At 38.1% G+C, this 18,577-nt stretch overlaps 1 protein-coding gene across 21 annotated transcripts in view; it reads left to right on the top strand.

Moving 5' to 3' along the window:
* The window catches only part of MBNL1 (muscleblind like splicing regulator 1), a 245,081-nt gene that overhangs the window by 177,826 nt on the left and 48,678 nt on the right, over nucleotides 1-18,577 (top strand). For all 21 annotated transcript variants that reach the window (XM_051991794.1, XM_051991775.1, XM_051991795.1 and 18 more), the window contains one exon: nucleotides 17,081-17,251. In XM_051991794.1, coding sequence (XP_051847754.1) covers nucleotides 17,183-17,251 — 69 coding nt within the window. In that variant the 5' untranslated portion in view covers nucleotides 17,081-17,182. The remainder of the gene's footprint in view (nucleotides 1-17,080; nucleotides 17,252-18,577) is intronic.

Here is an 18,577-nt window from a genome sequence, read left to right on the forward strand (position 1 = left end):
TGTATGTCTCTCCGAGGTAATTTTATCACTGTGCTCGCTTCCTCCGTGACTCTGCCTTTCCCGACTGTTTTCAGGAGTTGCCATGGGCCCAAATCCCCTGGTAGACGCCTGAATCTCGGGATTCACTGATTACAGTCAGCTGTCACCAGGTTCATACTTGAAGCCTTTCTGGCTTGGGAGAATCAGCTGGAGTCTGCAGTGGAGTGGCTCGGGGAGGAATTGGATATGCATGGCGAGAAAGGAGCATAATTGATTGTTCCAGCAGTCAGTCCTTAGGAAGTAGGGAGCTGAGTGGAGAGGGAGGGGGAGGGAGAAGAGGAGTTGGGGGGAGGGAGGGAGAGAGAGACAGACACAGAGAGATAGACCGAGACAGACAGAGAGAATTTATGAAGCATTTATTATACCTTACTGTGTTTGTGTCAGACAGTTTTTACCCTTAAAGAGCTTCTGCCCTAAGGGACAGAGGGACTCTGGGGAGGAGAAGGGGGTACAGAGCAGGTAGGGGCCATAGGAAGTAATCAGCTCATGACAAAAAGCAGCTGGTGGCTGTTGAGAAGTTGGTGACTTCTGGAGTGAGTTGAGCTGGAGGCAAATGAGCATGACTGAGGCCCCTCAAGTAAAGGCAGTCAGGACTAGAGATTTAACACTTAGAAATGCAGACCTCAGGGCAGAAAATGAAAAAAAAAAAAGCACTATAGACCAGAGGGTGAAAGCATTTTTCTGCTGTGCTGTCCAACTGGAGGCTTTGTGGAGATCCCTCAGTCCCTCATGCACCTGTTTCCTGCTGTGGTTTAGTCAGGAACCCTGTGGGAAGGGCAGCAGGAATGCCCACCCCCCTCCCGTTGGTCCTCCCACCACATCTCCCCATGGTTCACAAAATGCTGAGTTCACCCCCATAACAATTGGGACTTGCTTCTTGTTCTTAGCATCAGCATAGGTAGCCAAAAATATTTTCTTTAGGGACCCACTCTATGCAAAATCCTGGGGATGAACAATTGGGGCAGGAACAAGTGTAGTTCTATTCCATTACTTCCTAACCTCTCCTTTGGGGACTGAGGAGGCTGTGGTGGAAGCCTTGGAGAAACTCAAAGCCCAAGGGTCTGTGGTCAGATGGCACTGGAGTCTTGCTGCAGACTTGGAAAAGCCGAAGGTGAGAGAAGATGAGAACATTAGGAGTAATTGTGTGGTGTGAGGAACAGGACCAGAGAAGGCTTATTTTATCTCCTTTGATCTTGACAGCAGCTGTTATTATTATCCCCATTTTATAGATGAGCAAAGTGAGGCATACAGCAGTTAAGTGGCTTACCCAGGTTCCCACAGCTAAGTGTTTGAGCTAGGAACCAGACAGAGACCTGAAATGTTGGGAAGGACTAGGGAGCTTTGATATACTTTTTTTTAAAGGATGTTTTCCTTATTTAGACCATGACTCTTAAAGGGATTTTAGTGATGATTTTGTTTAGCCCTTTTACTTTATGGGTGAAGAGTTTTGCCTGAAAGTTGTATAGGGTAGAGTAAAGAAACCAATTAAAACTCAGGTCTTCTGCTTCTAATGCCAATGAGCTTCCTGTTGGTCAGAGGACATTCAATCCTGGGTGCAGTGCTACAGTGGACACCGGCCTGATCCCAGGTCTGTTGCCCAGCAGTGATGGGGACAGTGACCAAAAATGGCACCGTGGGGCCATAAAAAGGGCTGATGGTGGCCTGGAGGCCCATGTACCCAGTTCTCCCCAAGGTCATGTATCTGGCTGTGTCTCTGTTCCCTGAACAGATGCAGAGAGGAAAAAAAAACATGAACTATTCAGTTGTTAGGACTTCTTTTAAAAATCATGGTTCTAACCATTCACCCTGGGTAAACAAAGCTGCACTTCCTCTCCCGATTATGGCATGCATCTGGGGGAGGATGTTCTTTTGGGAAAGCCCATCTGGTAATCCCCAAATGAAATGGGCTGCCTTTTGGAGGTAGTGTGCCCCTCATCATCAGAAGTATCCAAGTCAAGCATGGCTGAGGGATATTGGAAGGGAACCTTCCCACCATTAGGGATTGCTTGGACAATGTGGTGAAGCCTTTGAATAATCTTAAATGCAGAAAATAAAATAAAGTGCAGAAGAGTGCCAGGAAAGCAATTCTATTAAAATGTAATTATCAGCATATTAAAAGCAGATAAGTTATGGAGCTCCAATTCAGAGCCAGTGGGGCGCCCTCCCTCCCCAAGGCTCCCGAGGCAGCTTCACGACAGCCATGTCCCAATAGGCTCGGGGCCTCCATTGGCCAGAGCTGGAGACTCTCGCTTAAGGCTCCCAAGCTGGTTGTTCAGTCGATCTTGGGACCTGAGCCTGAATGTTGATATGGTAGCAAGAGAAAAACATCATGTGATAGTCTTCTGCTTTCTCTTCTCACTTTCACATTCTTCCTTATTAAAATAATGTGTTGCTATGGCTTACACGGCTATGAGTCACACTATCTCCCGACTTCCCATCTTTAAACAAGTATTTGCGAATACGCCATGCAATATCTCATGCTGGACACTTCAGACCAGCCTCACTTGTGTCAGAGAGGCTCTAAGTGATACATTGATCGATTCTTAGGCCTTTGTGTTCATGGGCCCTTTAGGAGCCATAGTTTGTAGGGGCTCTGTGAACTTGGATTGGGGAAATGATATCAAATATTTTCATTCTCATTTAAGCAAAACTTTGGATTGCCTTCACTTGTTAAAAAATGGTATTCTGACAAGGAGTGCATAGAACAACAAGTATTTCTTTACTCAATATTTAAAGAATCTATGGCACAAAAGGGAATGAGAACTGGTTTAGAGAAAATGAGCTCTGTGACTCACATGATAAAAAGTTGGATTCTCTTTGTATATTAGCCTTTTAATGACAAGAAACTGTGGTGTGCTGGGCAGAGAATAGACATGGAGCCAGGAATTCTAGAATTCATGTCTTGGTTCCCATAAAAAGGGGCTCCAAGATCTGGGGGATGCAATTTTTCCTCAGGGCTCCCCAAGGTTAAAAGTGGCAGACAAGCTACTGATCTATATTTGTAGAGAAATTATTGATCCAGGTCTATGTTCTATCTTAATAGAGCTAGTAATATTGGCATTTGACATTTCCTTTTTAGTTTTCTAAATTTGTGTCTACTGAATTTTCCTGAGTGAGGTATACCAAGATGAGATCATAGATTTAGCGTTGGACCTTAGAGGCTGTTCGGTCCGGTTCTTTCACTGTCCAGATGAGGAAGCAATCTCCCAAAGATGAGCTAAGCCAGCCAAAGTCACCTGTTTCCTGAGCTGCTCCTCCTTCCATACCATGCTAATTTCCAGAAATGCTAATCTTACTTTGCTTCTTCTGTTGAAATTTTCATTTCACTAAAAAAAAATGGATTGGTCATAGCTTTTAGAAATTCTATCTTTGGCACTTCGTAATTTTCCCATTTTGTCTTACCTATCCAAATGTTTAAGTTAGATTTGCCAAAAGAAACAAGATTTATTTTAAGAAAACAATATTACCTAGATATATATGTATCACAATTCCTCTCCAAGAAAAAAAAAGTCTTTGCATGTAAGGGCATTTATGTGTTGTCCTGAATACTCAATAGCTAAAGTTCCCAGCTCTTTAAGACCCAGAACTATGATCAGTTTGTCTCTACTTGCTAGCCATACTTGCTTGGTTTTCAGCAATATCCTCAATGATCTGAGTGAATTCTCAGGGAACTGTCACGTAGGTAAAGACATGTTTTCCAAGCAGTTGAAGATCCAATAGCATTAAGCCCGATTTCTAAAAGCACAAAGCTGAGCCTCCTCAAGAAGGTGAGAACAGATTGAAAGCCAGAAGTGGTTCCATCTTTATCACCTCTTCTCTCCTTGTGTTGTCTCTATTATTCCCAACAAGAGGGAAAAACACAATTTCCACCATCGGTTAGCAGCAGCAATCACTTCCAGCTGGACAGTCCCCATGAGCTTATGGGAGGAGAGAGAATGCTAGAGTGAAAATGAGAGGATCTGTGAATTCTGGTAACATGGTACCCCTAAGACACCAAATGCTGGGGTTTGCCCCTTTTGTTACTTTTTATACCAATATAACTATCTGAATATGTTCTTTCCATGACTCTGGAAACAGCTGAGAATTTTGAATGGAAACTTACAGGGAATCTTGACTTTGGAGAAATCTCAGCTTTTATAATTTTCTTAACTGCAGTGTTACAAAGATATAGGTCATGATGTCAGTGTATATGTCACATAGATGGGATTGAGCTAGAAAGGTGACGGGAAAAATGTTTGCAGCTACTTGCCATGTCCCCAAATAGTTCCTAGCAAAGTCTCACTGAAGCAGGTGAGAGAGTTTTCTTGGACCAGTTTTTCATATCATTGATAGCCTGATCCCTGGATTGTTGTTAATCTCACTTAGATGTGAATTAAAGACTAGCCAGTTGTGGGAATATATAGTTGCCAGTATATTTTCAAATTTACTATCTAGTAGATTTGCAAATTTACTACTCACTGGGGAAGTATCAGTGTGAAAATAGACCCTTGAGATAAACAGGTACAGATCACAAATGCATTTTGTCATTTTATCATTATTATCATCATGTAATAAGTGTTATCATACTGAGACTTCTAGAGGTAGAAAGAGAAGGGACTTAAGTGGCCTTTTAGTCTATGATTAGCAAAATATATCAAAGGGCTTCCTTTGAGAGAGATTACTTGGGCCTTTCCATTTGTGTAGGAAATTATACTCCATGCTTTTGAAAAATGAATGTGTTTTTACCATTCAACTAATCACGAATGCCCCTCTGTCATTCCTGCGTCTATTTAGCTAAAATCCTCTGCAAAAGTAGATTGTTAAGTATTTACTTTTAGGCATTTCACTGGCTAGATTTGTAGGCCTGGGATCAGAAAGACTGGGTCCAAATTTGGCCTCAGACACTGAAAAGCTGTATGAGCCTGGGCAAGATCACTTAACCCTGTTTCCCTCAGTTTCTTCATCTATAAAATGAATTGGAGGAGGAAATGGGAAACGACTTCAGTGTCTCTGCCAAGAAAACCCAAGATGGGACCATGAAGAATCAAATAGGACTGAATAGGAACAACAAAAAACAGCGTAGAGCAATGTCTTTTCTTCCATTTATAGTCCTTGAGATTTTCTTGGCTCACTGAGAGGATAAATGAGTTGTTCAGGATTGTTAGATGTCAAAGGTCAGGTGAGACCCAAACCCTCTGCGCTCCAAGACCTGATCTCTGTCCAGTATGTCAAGCTGCCTCTCACACATTTAGTTGAATGTGTAAATGCAAACTGTTGATAATCTAAAAATGTCTCCCCTTTTTTGGAAGCGGTATCTGGAAGTCTAGTTGGCTTTCCCCTTCCTTCCCCCCTCCTTTATTTTTTTTTCTTTTTCCTTTTGCTAATGTACAAAAGAATAATTCAATAGCACTTTGCTTTTTGCATCTTAATCTTTTGGGGCATTTTTCTATGGAGGGAGTCTTCCTCTCTTTACCACTTTTGCATTTCCAAAAATAATTTTCCATCACACAATCTAATAAGTATCATTGACAAACCTCGATGGCAGTGAACCATTGGAGTGGTACAGAGCCATCAATGTTTCTCATGCAAAATGTTTTGCACCGTCACTGAAATCTCATAATGAGAGGAATATCCATTTTTCTAGTCATGTAAAACATAAGCTTGGGGAAAAAGCAAATGATTTTCAAGGAATAATTTTAGTCAATCTGGGAAGTCAACTGAAAAATGCATAAGATCATGAAGCATGGAGCAATGCCATGAAAAAGAGCTGTGTCATGGATAGAGAGGACAGTTTGGATTCCAGCAACCTATTCCATAGAGGCAGCTAGGTGGTGCAGTGGAAATCAGAAGGACTTGAGTTCAAATGTGACCTTAGACACTTAACACTTCCTGGCTATATGACTCTGGGCAACTCAGTTAACCCCAATTGCCTCAGCCAAAAAAAAAAAAAAACAAACAAACCTGAAATAAAGATGATTTATTAGTAGAAATGCAGGTTATATAATTATACCATTTATTTTTTTTATGTATATGTTTTTCTTTTGGAAAGATGAAACAAGAACTACTTTAGATGATCATCATCTTGAGAAGTGTTTAGCCTGTAAACCATATTGGGGACCCAGGAACTGTGTAAGTGGTTGAAAAATACCTACCTCTAGCCCTTCCAATTTTATGGCCTTGTGATGGCCAGAGCAACAAATGTCAGAAGATTTAAAGATATTGGCATCCACAAAATGTCACTGAAGTATAAACAGGGCACGGGGCAGGTCAAAGAAATGGTGTACTTGGATTAGTGATGTGAGCTTAACCCATTCTGAGTCATTCTCTCCTTGAAGAGAATGAGACTGGACACAAAGAAAAGTACGTTTGTTGGTTATAACATTATTCTGCAACTCCCTTCCTGTTCTGATGGGGAAAGAGGAAGTGATAGTAATGGAAAGGAAGGGGAAAATGATTTTCTGGCATACTAAAATATGTGAAACATTTCTTCTTCATTGAGGGCAGGGCCTGTTTTTCCTTTTGAATTTTCAACTCTGAGACAGTGCCTGATACATAGCAAAGGCTTAATGTATGCTTACTGTTTGGCTTAGTTTTTGATGCTGTCTCCAATGATGACGAGATTGCGGATGTCATGTCCTCCAACTAGAGGTCCAACAGATGAACATAACTAATTGCAGCCCTTAATGTCTGTAGATACAGTCTTGTGCCAAAATAGGCTACCAGAAAGCTTAATGATCTCTGTGAATTAGCTAGTTCCTTTTCCCCTTTCCATTTCTCCTATCTATAGTACAGAATTTGACTCTGAGGGCTAACGCGAGAGTTATGTAGTTGTTTAGGGTTTCAGCTGGGCAGCCTTCAAAATGATTAATGAGAATTGTGCAATCAAAACCTCGTGAGTCCCCTGGGAACCCGTTATGGGTATCGTGGTGTTTGAGTCAGAGTGTGATGACATTGCGTCAGCATGGGATCTATTTTGGGGTGCTCTAATGTCATTAGGTCCAGGGTCCAAAAATCCTCATCAAATTCAGGAATGTTCTATAAAAGGGAGATAGGGATTGTGACTACATATGGAAGAAACTTTGAGTTTTTTTAATTGATTAAAAATCTAGGCCAAAATCCCATTTTCCTAATCTAGATTGGACTTTGATCACAAAACTCACAAAGGCCAACTAACCTTTGAATCTTTTGACTTTGGCAGAATCTCGACTATTGACTTAGAATTTTCCTTAATTAGAAGAACCAGTGGTTATATACAAATTAATTATGTTTCTGTGTTTGTATTTTGTTTTTCTACATAGAATTTATGAGAGATTAGAAACCTTAAGTTGTTACCAAAATAGATTTTCTTTTAAAAAAAAACCTTTTAAATCTAGAGGGAAATGATTTATTATTACTTGGAAATGGTTCAAAAAGCTTTTAAAATCCATTTCTATCTTCTTTCATTATTAGAAGCAAAGTGTACAGGCTCTTTGGGTTGAAATGGTTTTATGGGAATGGTGTATGAAAAAATGGTGACATTGTATGGGTATTATTCAAATGTTCATTTTGTCAGTGCTTTAACTTCAGGACACTCATGTCACAGAATTTATTAAGCATTTACCAGGTGCCCAGCCACTGTGCTAAATGCAACCTTTTTCTCCAAACAAAATAAAAAAAAATAATTAAAAAAAACAGTTCCTGCTCTTAAGGTGCTCATGGTATAAAGTGAGAAGGTAATATGCAATATCCATGTTAAAAAAAACATGAATAAGATAAAATCTGGACAGTGTCAGAGGGAAAGGAAGACTAGGACAGTTTGCTGAAGATGGGATATTAGCTGAGACGCGAAAGACAGGATTAAAGCTGTGTGGGAAAGGTGAGGGCTTTGTCTATGGAGGCTTGTGATGAAATTCCAAGCTATCTATTTTTAATTTCTACTTTAAATCCTCAAATAAGAGATAAATTTAAAATATTAAAAAATTAAAATTAAAAATTAAATTAAAATATTAAATAAATATTTGTATTTAAGAACATTCCTGACTCTCAAGGCACCAATTATTGAAGTGGACTTTATAAACATAGAACATTCATTTCTGGTTAAATAAACGAGGGATGGGTGTATAACAAGGACTTGAAAGAAATATAAAAAGAGAATTATTTGGGAAAGAAGGATAGGTTTAGTATTAATAGTAATAAGCATTTCTAGAGCGCTTCAAGGCTTACAGAAAGCTTTCCAAATATCATATCATATCATATCCTTACAACAAGTGTGAGAGGGAGATATCCCCATTTTATAGGATTTTTATTTTACAGATTTTACAAATGGGGAAATTGAGGCAGGTAGAAGTTAAGTGGAATGCTCAGGATCACACAGCTAGTAATTATTGAAGTTAGATTTGAACTCTGGCCTTCCTGAATCCAAGATTAGTGCTCTGCATAAGCATAGAAATACATGTTTATATACATATCCATTTATAAAATTTTAATATATCTCTTGATGTTTGTTTCATAGTACAATTCTAACTATATAATAAAATCCCTGAAGTCTACATCTCCAGAGGTCTCCTAAGAAAAGAACAAATCAATAGGAAACAATATGATAAACATTTATTAGGCACCTATTATATGCAAGACATTGCTTAAAAGCAATGTGATTATTTGCTTACCTGAATTTGGAGCCAGATGATATTCCAAGGTCTATTCCTTTTCTGTAGTGCCTGGCTTTGCTAAATAATCTTTACATACAGAATTAAAGGAAAAAAAAAACCCCACAGAAACAATAAGAACATTTTCACTTGTCACAATGGAATAATCATTTTTAGTGTCAAATAGACAAGGTCTTATATTTACAGGACAACAAAAGTCTGTATTGCTCATTATTTTTAAGAGTCATTCATAAGAGAGTCATGTTTTTAAGAGAGTCATAGTCATAACTAAGAAATAGTTATGGAATTCTGTTTACTACAGATCATAGATTATTAAAAAAAAACACTCAAGAAAGCAAATGTCTTTTTTTTTTTTTAACAACAGGAATATCCTGGTTAGGATCATTGAATCCAGTTGAGTAGATCTCCATTTTAAATTCCTTAATTGCTTCCTACCTTAAAAGGCTTTTTCTCAGTTTTATCTTTAACCTGTAGTGAGGATCATGCTGGGCAGCCTTGGGTATCTTTTCTAGAAGGAAGGATTGCTGGGTACACTATGTTCAAACCCACTTTGTTGATTATATGTACTTGGCCTTTCCTTCCATATTTTCTTGATACTTTCTTGGCTTTCCCTTTGATACTTGTCTCTCTTTTAACAGAGAGAGAGAGAGAGAGAGAGAGAGAGAGAGAGAGAGAGAGAGAGAGAGAGAGAGAGAGAGAGGACAGAAGGAGGGAGGGAAAGAAAGAAGGAAGGAAGGAAAAAAAGAAAGAGAGAGAGATACATACAAAGGCACAGACACAGAGGCAGAGAGGAGAATTCATATATTCCAAGACAGGAGTTGGTTATAGAGAGAGTCTCAGCTTGGCTTAGCTGAGAAAATGTCCCCCTCTTCTTGAATCAGGTCTTCAGGATGGAATTTTATCTTTTATTTATTCATTTATTGGAAGTTTCCAAAGAGCAGACACAGACCTATTGGAAAGCTCAAAAAATATGCAAATACTTTTCAAAGAAAATCAGACAGGATTCCCTTTCAGTAGAGGGCAATTAAGTAACAAATAAATAAATGATTTTCAGATTATCAGCCATATGGTATTTTTGCATCCCTCCATTCACACCTTTTAAGTGCAGATAATAATTAATTGGTTATAGTTAAACTTTTTTTTTTAAATATATGAGGAAATAATACAGCTCCACATTATAATTAATTTATTTTCAATATTGTGGGAACCTAATAAAGTATAATGCCAGAGATACCTATTGAGGTCTATTTAGTTGTACAAAATTTTACCAAAGGTTTACTGTGTGCATAAATTTCCTAAAGGCCTCAGATGGAAGCCCTCAATGAGCACATAAAATCAGGCAGCACAATTATATATCGAAAAATTATTTACTTTTGGATTTTAACCTTTTCAAAGCACAAAATCATAGTTTCTCATATAGAAATACTAAGCAAAAAGCAATTTAAAGAAATGAAACATTTCCAGAAATGACTCTATCTTGACTGCCAACATGGTTTCCTAGCAAACAGTTTTAAATAGTTTTGTCATCCTATCTGAAAAAAATTCTTTTAACAAGTATTTTAAGTAGGAAGACCATGAATTCCCTTGAGAGTTGCTGGCAAATAGGGAAGTTCACAGCATGTCTCAGAGCAGAGGATGGCTTGTGAAAATGCTTAAAAAACATTTGAGTATCTCAACCATCTCAAAGGAAATGTTGTTTTGCCTCAACAATCGAAAGAAACATTTCTGTTCTAGACAAACCAGCATTTCAATTGGAAATTGGCTGAAGGAGTTACTTTATTTGAAAAATACTTTGTAGTGTAGACAGTGTTCCTGTAAATTTGGCAAGAATCCCTTACCTCCACAGTGTACACAAATATGGCCAGTCTTATTATTACTATTATTATTTTTTTTATTCCTTCTGGGGTATTCCATTTGGCAGTTAAAGATCATGTGCCTCTAAATTCTGACCCACTAAAATATTCTTTTTATATTAGAGCCCATATTTGGGATGGGTAGAATTCAACAAGTGGATATGAAGGAGGGCATTTAAGACATAATTATGTTTTTCCCCCTCAATGGAAAATTTTCTGTAACCTGATACAGATAGAGTTTTAATTCTCACCACCCACTTTCTTTCTTCCCTTCCTTCCTCCTACCCCCATACACACACACAGCTATCATACAAGAGATGTGTTTTTATTTGACATTGAGAATACCAGACATAACCATATTCAAAAGTTCCAAAACCTTTAAATATATTACAAAGATAATTAAGAACTCCTTTATATAGGAAGTAGATAAAGAATTGTTTGCTAATCTTCCTCTAAGTGGAAACTGAAATTTAAAAAACCTATGTGGATAAAACAAACTTTTACTTCCACAGTCTCTTAGAATCATAGATTCATAATTTTAGAAGGACCTGAGTAGTTACTTTTCACAAAAAGAAATTGAAGCCCAGATGGATGAAGTTACTTTGACAACTATATTGATCCCCCATTCCCCATGGGTTTGTTAGAATTAATATGCTTTATTATTCGCTAATTTCCCATTTGTATAATTATGAAAGTATGTGTATATATGATTCCTTGACCATTTTTTTTTTTTTTTTGCTGAGGCATTTGAAGTTATGGGACTTGCCCAGGGTCACACAGCTAGAAGTGTTAAGTGTCTGAGGCCAAATTTGAACTTGAGTCCTCTTGACTCAGGACTGGTGCTCTATCCTAGCACCACCTAGCTGCCCTCCTTGACCAACTTTTGATAATTTTTTGTCAGATAATGTTGAAAGAAGTTTAAAAAATAATATACAGCCTCTCTCTTAAAAAGAGCAGATGTTTCAGCTGAGTAGCCATTTGCCATGCTTTGGTCAGCCTGTATTCAATGTAAATTTCGAGGTTTGACCAAGAAATAATTTCTCCACAGTTGGAATCAAGGAGAAACTCATGGCTCATTGAACAGTTATATAGTACAGTGGGAAAAGCACTGGGCTCAAAGTCAGGATTTTATCTTCATCAATTCAAATCTGACTTCAGACACGTATAAGTTGTGTGATTCTGGTCAAGTTACTTAACTTTGTTTACTAATGTTTCCTCATCTGTAAAATGAATTGGAGGGAAAAATGGCAAATCACTCCAGTGTCTTTGCCAAGTAAACTCTAAATGGGCTTGGCCACAGCTGAAACGACTGTTCAACAACAATAATCATTAACCTGATCCCATATTCCTTTGGACTTATCTTGACTTGACAAGAATTCAGGAAAAAAGAATTCCTAACATGGGCAGAATACCTAAAATCTAGAAAGAAGGCTAGGAAAGTAGATGCTCCTTCTTTTTAAGGATTTTTCTTGTTTTCCTATTGCTTTTTTGGTCTCTAGTGTCCCCAAAATGCACTGTGTTGTTGTGGATGTTGTCCTCGGAATCCTACCGTGAACTATCTTGGAATCAAACATTTCTGTTCAGTGTTTGGGTAATTAATCACTATCATACCAGGTCCAGAAATGGAGTTGTGGTTATATTAAGTGATATCATCAGTCCATTCTAACAGATAAAACAAAACCTGTAAATACACACTTGTTTTTAATTTAAACCTGTGAAAATAAGGGAGGTATCTGCAAATGCAGGAAGCATAAGTAAAGATACTGCAGTTTGGAAATTGAGTGTTCCAGTGTACTGACCTATTTAGTGACCCGAATGTCTCCTTCATGTCCCTCATTATTTCTCCCACCAGACGTGGAATGAAGGCATTATCGATAGCAAACCCAAGCTCCCTAGTGGAAATGTCCCATAACAGCAAAGAGGAGAAGTACAGATTCCAGGCACCAAAATAATATCCAAAGGGAAGAAAAGAACTTTTTGTCTTCTTTTGAAGCAGTTGGCTTGTTTGTGGTTACTGCCTCAGGACCTTTGGATCAAACCCGTGTCCTATGATAGCAGCAGAGGAATTGACCTCTGGTTGTCAATGCAGAATAAGAATTATGCTTTTGTACTGTGCTGTCCCCAGCAACTCAGTAGGATTCCTGGTGCTGAAAGCCAATCCCCAGTTGACTTTTTGGAGTTCATGTAGATCAATGTCCTGCTGAAGGTAATAATGTCTCTTATTTATTGCCTGCCTTGAAGCGTCCATTACATTTTCTGTCAGTGAAGTTTCGGAATCTCGAGGTTCAGCTTTCAGAGATGTTAAGGTCAGGCTTACCCAATCTGCTCATTTAACAGACAATAAAATAAAAGTAAAGAAGGCTTGAGTAATTGACCAAAAATATGGAACTGGGGCAGGATCTGAATTCAGATCTTGAGCTCTGGGAGGGTAAGAAGGAACCCATCTTTTTAAATTTTGCATTTCTCACAGGGCTCTGCACGCTTGCAGCAAATGAGTATATACTGAGTTGGATGAGGTTATATTAAACCTGATTGGAGTAAACGGAACAGAATTTCTCCCCCTTGAATCACATCCGTCTGACTGTGTTAGCTGCATCTTCAGCTTGGCACATGAGTGGTCGCAACAAAACCCTATCTGAAAGAGACGCCTTTCCTCGGTCCTAGCTCAGTCCAGTTTGGAAGCGCGCCATGTTTATATGGAGGGTTAGCACTTAGATAGGCTTTTGCTTACAAGGGCCATCTCCATTGTTTCCAGCTCAGAAGGGGTAGAGTCAACCACTATTTATGATGATGCCCTTTGCTCCAAGGCGCTAGTAACACACCGTATGCACTGTACACTTTCTTTTATTTTCCTGTACTTCTGCCCACTGCCCTGTAGCTGATCCATCAGCCTGGCATGGGCATCACATCTGGTTTTTGTTTCTCCTTAGTTTCTCCTCAGGCTGTGGCTCCAGCAAGTTCTCAGTTCTCCAAGAAGCCAAGCCAATATAACCAACCATCACTTATTCAGACATTTCTTCACACTTTCAAAGGAAAAGCAGATCGGCTCCATGGACGGTACAGGGGCTATCTGCCACAATCAATAATTTATCTCTTTGATGGTTTTAAATATGATTGTGTTTGAAGGAAAAGGCAAGGCCTGGTTCATTTCTCATTTTTATAGCTCCCTAATCTCATCCTAAGTAGCTGGTGTTTGCCTTTTTACAAATGTAGACCTCCCTGCTGTGCCTGGCTGGCAAAGACTATAGCCAGGGTGTTCACAGGAGTGGCACTAATTGGCGAGCCCTATAGAATGTGCCCAGAAAATCGAACAAGGCCGAACGTAGTCTCACTTAATTCTTCTGTTCTTATCTCGACTCATTTTTAGTAAGACATGTGATACAGGAATACTTTGGCTCAAAATTTCCTACTTGGTTCCCTTTTATAATAAAATGTTTTTTTTTTCTTCTTTTTTTCTTGGCCTGCCCAGAACCACAGCAGCTGTGGCTTTCAGGAGGTTGGCAGTTCAGCCCCATGGGTTTGACTTGGCATCCAACCTCATTGGGTTTTTATTTTGTTTTTGTTTTTTGCACTGAGACAAATACCTCACTTTAGCAGAGTACTGTTTATAGAGTATTTTCCCCAAAACATCTTTTTTAAGCCTCAAAACAACCTTGTGAAATATTTAGAACCGTGATGATTCCCATTTTCTGGATGAGCAAAATAGGGATCAGGGGAGTTAAATGATTCATCCAAATATACATGATCCACAAATATGCTAGATATGGCAATCCAAGAGGGTCTAAGACCCTTGTGATACACTGCTACCTGTAAAAAAAAAAGGATTGTTAAAAAAAAAAACCTATAGGTTTTTTGTCTATTTTTCATCATCAGAGAATTTCTTGTTTGTACACAGTATAAAAAGAGTTTTCAAGTTATTATCTAGCACCTTCTTGTTATTAGATATGCTTTATTATGCAAAGATTATTAAAATGACATTTGGCTGGCTGTGAAAATGAGGGTCATGCATGTTGTTAAGTTTGCCAAGTATGGGGACAGATGGCTGAAAAATCCTTGTCTCCTTGACTCCAAGGGAGCTGAAACAGATCATTCAAATTAGATTTCCTGGCAAATTTTGTAATTACCACAAGCACCAGGATTTGCTAAGTTAAATTACAATATAAAAACTTCTTTTTATCCATACTTTTACTTCTTATTATAATCATTGGTAGAAGAGGATTTAAGAGCATAATAGTAGTAGTAGTGATAGAAATAGCAGTGGTGATAGTAGGAGTGGTGGTAATAGTAGTAGTAGTAGAAGTAGAAGTAACAATATAGTAGTAGTAATAGTAATATTAATAGTAGAAGTAATAGTATAGCAGTCGTAGTATTACTAATAGTAGCATAGCGGCAGTAGTAGCAGTCATAGTAATAGTAGTAGTAAGAGTAGAGATAGTAGTGGCAATAGTAGTAGAAACAATAGCAATAGTAGTAGTAGTAGATGTAGTTGTATAGTAGTAGTCAGTAATAGTAGTAGTGGTAGTAGAAATAATAGTATAATATTAGAAGTAGTAACAGTACAAATAATAGGTGTAGTGATATAGTAGTAGTAGTAGTAGTAGTCATAGTAATAGTAGTAATAAGAGTAGAGGTAGTAATAGTAGTAGTAGAAGTAATAATATAGTAGTAGTCATAATAGTAATAGTAGAAGTAATAGTATAGTAAAAGTAGTAGTAGTAAAAGTAATAGTGTAGTAGAAGTTATAGTAGAAATAGTAGTATATAAACTTTAACTAGTAGTATAATAATATAGTAGTAATAATAAGTATGTTGATATTCATCATTCCATTTGGGGTTTTACTAAGAAAAAATACTGGACTGGTTTGCCATTTTCTTTTCCAGTTCATTTTACAAATGAGGAAAATGAGGTGAAGAGGGTGAAGTGACTTGTTCAGGGTCACCCAACTAGTAAGTTTCTGAGGTAGCATTTGAACTCAAATCTTCTTGACTCTAAGGCTCTGTATACAATGATGCCACCTAATTGCCCCAATAATAATCATAACTAGAATTTCCGTAAGCCATTCTGGGGTGGAGAATGGTCTAAACCTTCTCTGCAGATTAGATAAGGGCTGTAAATAGTTATAGTCTTGGGGTGCTGAGAGATTAAGGATCTTGCCTTGGGACCATGTAGCTAGAAGGGAACCTGGGAATCACTCACCTGAAGATCAAGTGACCTCTCTATAATACTATAGCAAATTAAAGACTTGCAAAGCACTATGTATCTACTATCTCCTCTATGTTGGGGGGTATTATTGTACTCAATTTACAGGTAAAGAAGATGACGCTCAGTGAGATGCAGTATCTTGCCTGTGTTATTATAGCTAGTAATCTCCAGGGGTAGGATTTAAGCACATCTTTCTTTTGAGACATCTAATGTTATCGATGCTAAATTAAGAAACATTTTTAAAGAGCATATCATAAGGATTGCTGATACAAGGATAGGTCTCTGTTCTCTTGGAGTTCATGGCTCCAACAGAGGAAGAAACATCCATCAATTGTGTATGATTTGCCATATGGGCAACATCTAGGATTACTTGGGAATGATTGACAGGGGAGACACAGTATCGAGGCAGTTCATGAAAAGCTCCTGATATAAAATGGGATTTTAGCTGGGATATGAGAAAGCTGGGGGAGCCAGGAGGCAAGAAGGAAAAAGGTACAACAAACATCTTAAGAACATTGGGCAGCCAAGGAAATTGCCTGAAGTTGGGAAATCATTTGAGAAATAGTAGAGATCATAATAATTGAGACCTAGACTATGGATATGTATAAAGTGGGGGAAGACTGACAATGGGGATGAGGCAGGTGAGGAAGGTATTTTTCACTTAATTTTGGCAGTGCTAGGGACCCCATTGGAGTTTGTTGCACTTGTGCTTAAGGAATATCACTTGTACAGCTAAATGAAGGATGGACTGGAGTGGGAAATATTGTGCCAGAAAGACCAGCCAGAGGCTACTGCATTTTTCTAGCCATGAGATGTTTAGAACTTTTAGAAATTCTCATTTTGTATGAGTAATGGTACTGGTTTTTCTTTTTGGTTTTCAGAATACTGGTTAAGGACTCATTGCCAAAGTTATATTTCCTGTCAGTGTCACTCAATCGCTGTTATTTCTCAAGAAAGAGATAGAATGAAAACTGTGAATCTGTGAAGTTGTGCATTCAGTTTGATTAGGCTCAATACAGTTGACAGTAGGCACATTCTGGCACCAAAGTTAATCATTTTGCATCTCTTCTTGACACTCTAAAACCAGATGTCATAGTGTAGCTAGCAGTTTCAAGGGAAGACTGTCATCGTTAATCAACTTCATCATGAAATGTTTAAATTTCTTAATAACTTATTTTTATAGTATCAATGAATTTACCAATTTATAGGATATATTTCATTTGCAGTGACAGAGAATTGTTTCTATATTTTCTGCAGATATGAAGATAGTTAATATCAGGGATATTGTCTTGTTTGTTTACAAATAATGGAAAGAGATTTCAGCTTTTTTTCAAATTTGTGTTTATTGTTTCTTTGTTATAGGGTCGCTGTTCAAGAGAGAACTGCAAATATCTTCACCCACCTCCCCATTTAAAAACACAATTGGAAATAAATGGACGCAACAACCTGATTCAGCAGAAGAACATGGCCATGCTGGCCCAACAGATGCAACTTGCTAATGCCATGATCCCTGGCGCCCCGCTACAACCTGTGGTAAGTTGGCACTTGTAGTAGTCTCGTTATCCAACCATGTCTTGGCATCCAATACTTTTTCAAATAGGCCATTGGAGAAGAATTCAAACTGAATCAAAATGGTGTATGTGAAGTGTTCAACATTTGCTGGAAACCAATGGCACCAAGCATCAAACACTTCATGGTATAGCTGTTTTTCCCATAATTACTGCAAATGGTGTCCAAGTTCCAAATTAGTATCCAAGATAGTAAAAATTTCCAGTTTTGTTAATCTCTTTGGTAGTTCCAGGTCATTAAGACTGCCAGTCATGTGTTGAATATATCATACAGAAATCACTTTGTAATGATAGTGATTTTCCCAAAGTTGGTCATAATCTGAAATAGAATCGTAATGCATGTTGTCCATCCTTGAGAATGAGTATACTTTTTACAGAGACAGAACTATGATTTCCCATGATAGCCAGAGTGTTTTGAAAACTAATATAGAAATATCCATGCTTGTCGTGAAACTCTGGGATCATGGATCCAGGGGGCAAGTATGTTGGTAGTTACCATAGTCATTTTGCCATTAGAAATCACAAACTAGGGCCATCTTTGGAAAGGTCCAACTGTGGTTGCTGTATCTATTTCATGACTGAGCCATTAGAAAAGTGAGGCAACAAAGGAATGGTGGGAGAGGAACTCTGGAAACAGCAGAATGGTCCTCTACTTTGTGTTCTCCTATTCTGGCCCTGGAAGGTGGAGTATTGGAAAAAGTTGTTCGCAATAGTTGGGAGGAAAGATCTTTAGAGTAGAGCAAGATTCTCCTAAAAATGAGGTGGTTAGACTATTGATCTGAAAGAGAGTTTGTTGGGAACAGAATGAGAATAACAATTACCAGTACCATATGACTGAGGTGAGAAAATATGATTCAGAATACTTTCTTTTGAGTGGTATATATTTTAATTTAACAGAAACACCAGCTCAAACATTTATAATTTAAATTTACACAAATGCCAACCCACTCATTTTCAAACTACTATGCTTTAGCTTTCATTTGTTAAAGAAATCCATGCAGATATATTCCCTCCTGGCACAGGATGATCAGATTTCTTTCTTCCACTTCTTGGACCCTGCCAGCAGTCTTGGGGAGATCTGATAGGTACATTATAAGTAGCTCCCAATTTGCCGATAACATGATATCTCCCTTAATGTTAGATAAGTTGCGTGAATTAAATATTGAAAACATTGTTGCATCAGATTGCAATAGGAAGCATTACTAGAAGCAGGAAATACTGTTTGCCTTAATAGTTGAGTACTAAATTTGGCCATGATGCCTCCTGATGGGCAGTACTGACCCATCTAAGA

This window comes from Antechinus flavipes, chromosome 3, assembly GCF_016432865.1.
Source record: "Antechinus flavipes isolate AdamAnt ecotype Samford, QLD, Australia chromosome 3, AdamAnt_v2, whole genome shotgun sequence".
In the NCBI taxonomy this organism is placed as follows: domain Eukaryota; kingdom Metazoa; phylum Chordata; class Mammalia; order Dasyuromorphia; family Dasyuridae; genus Antechinus; species Antechinus flavipes.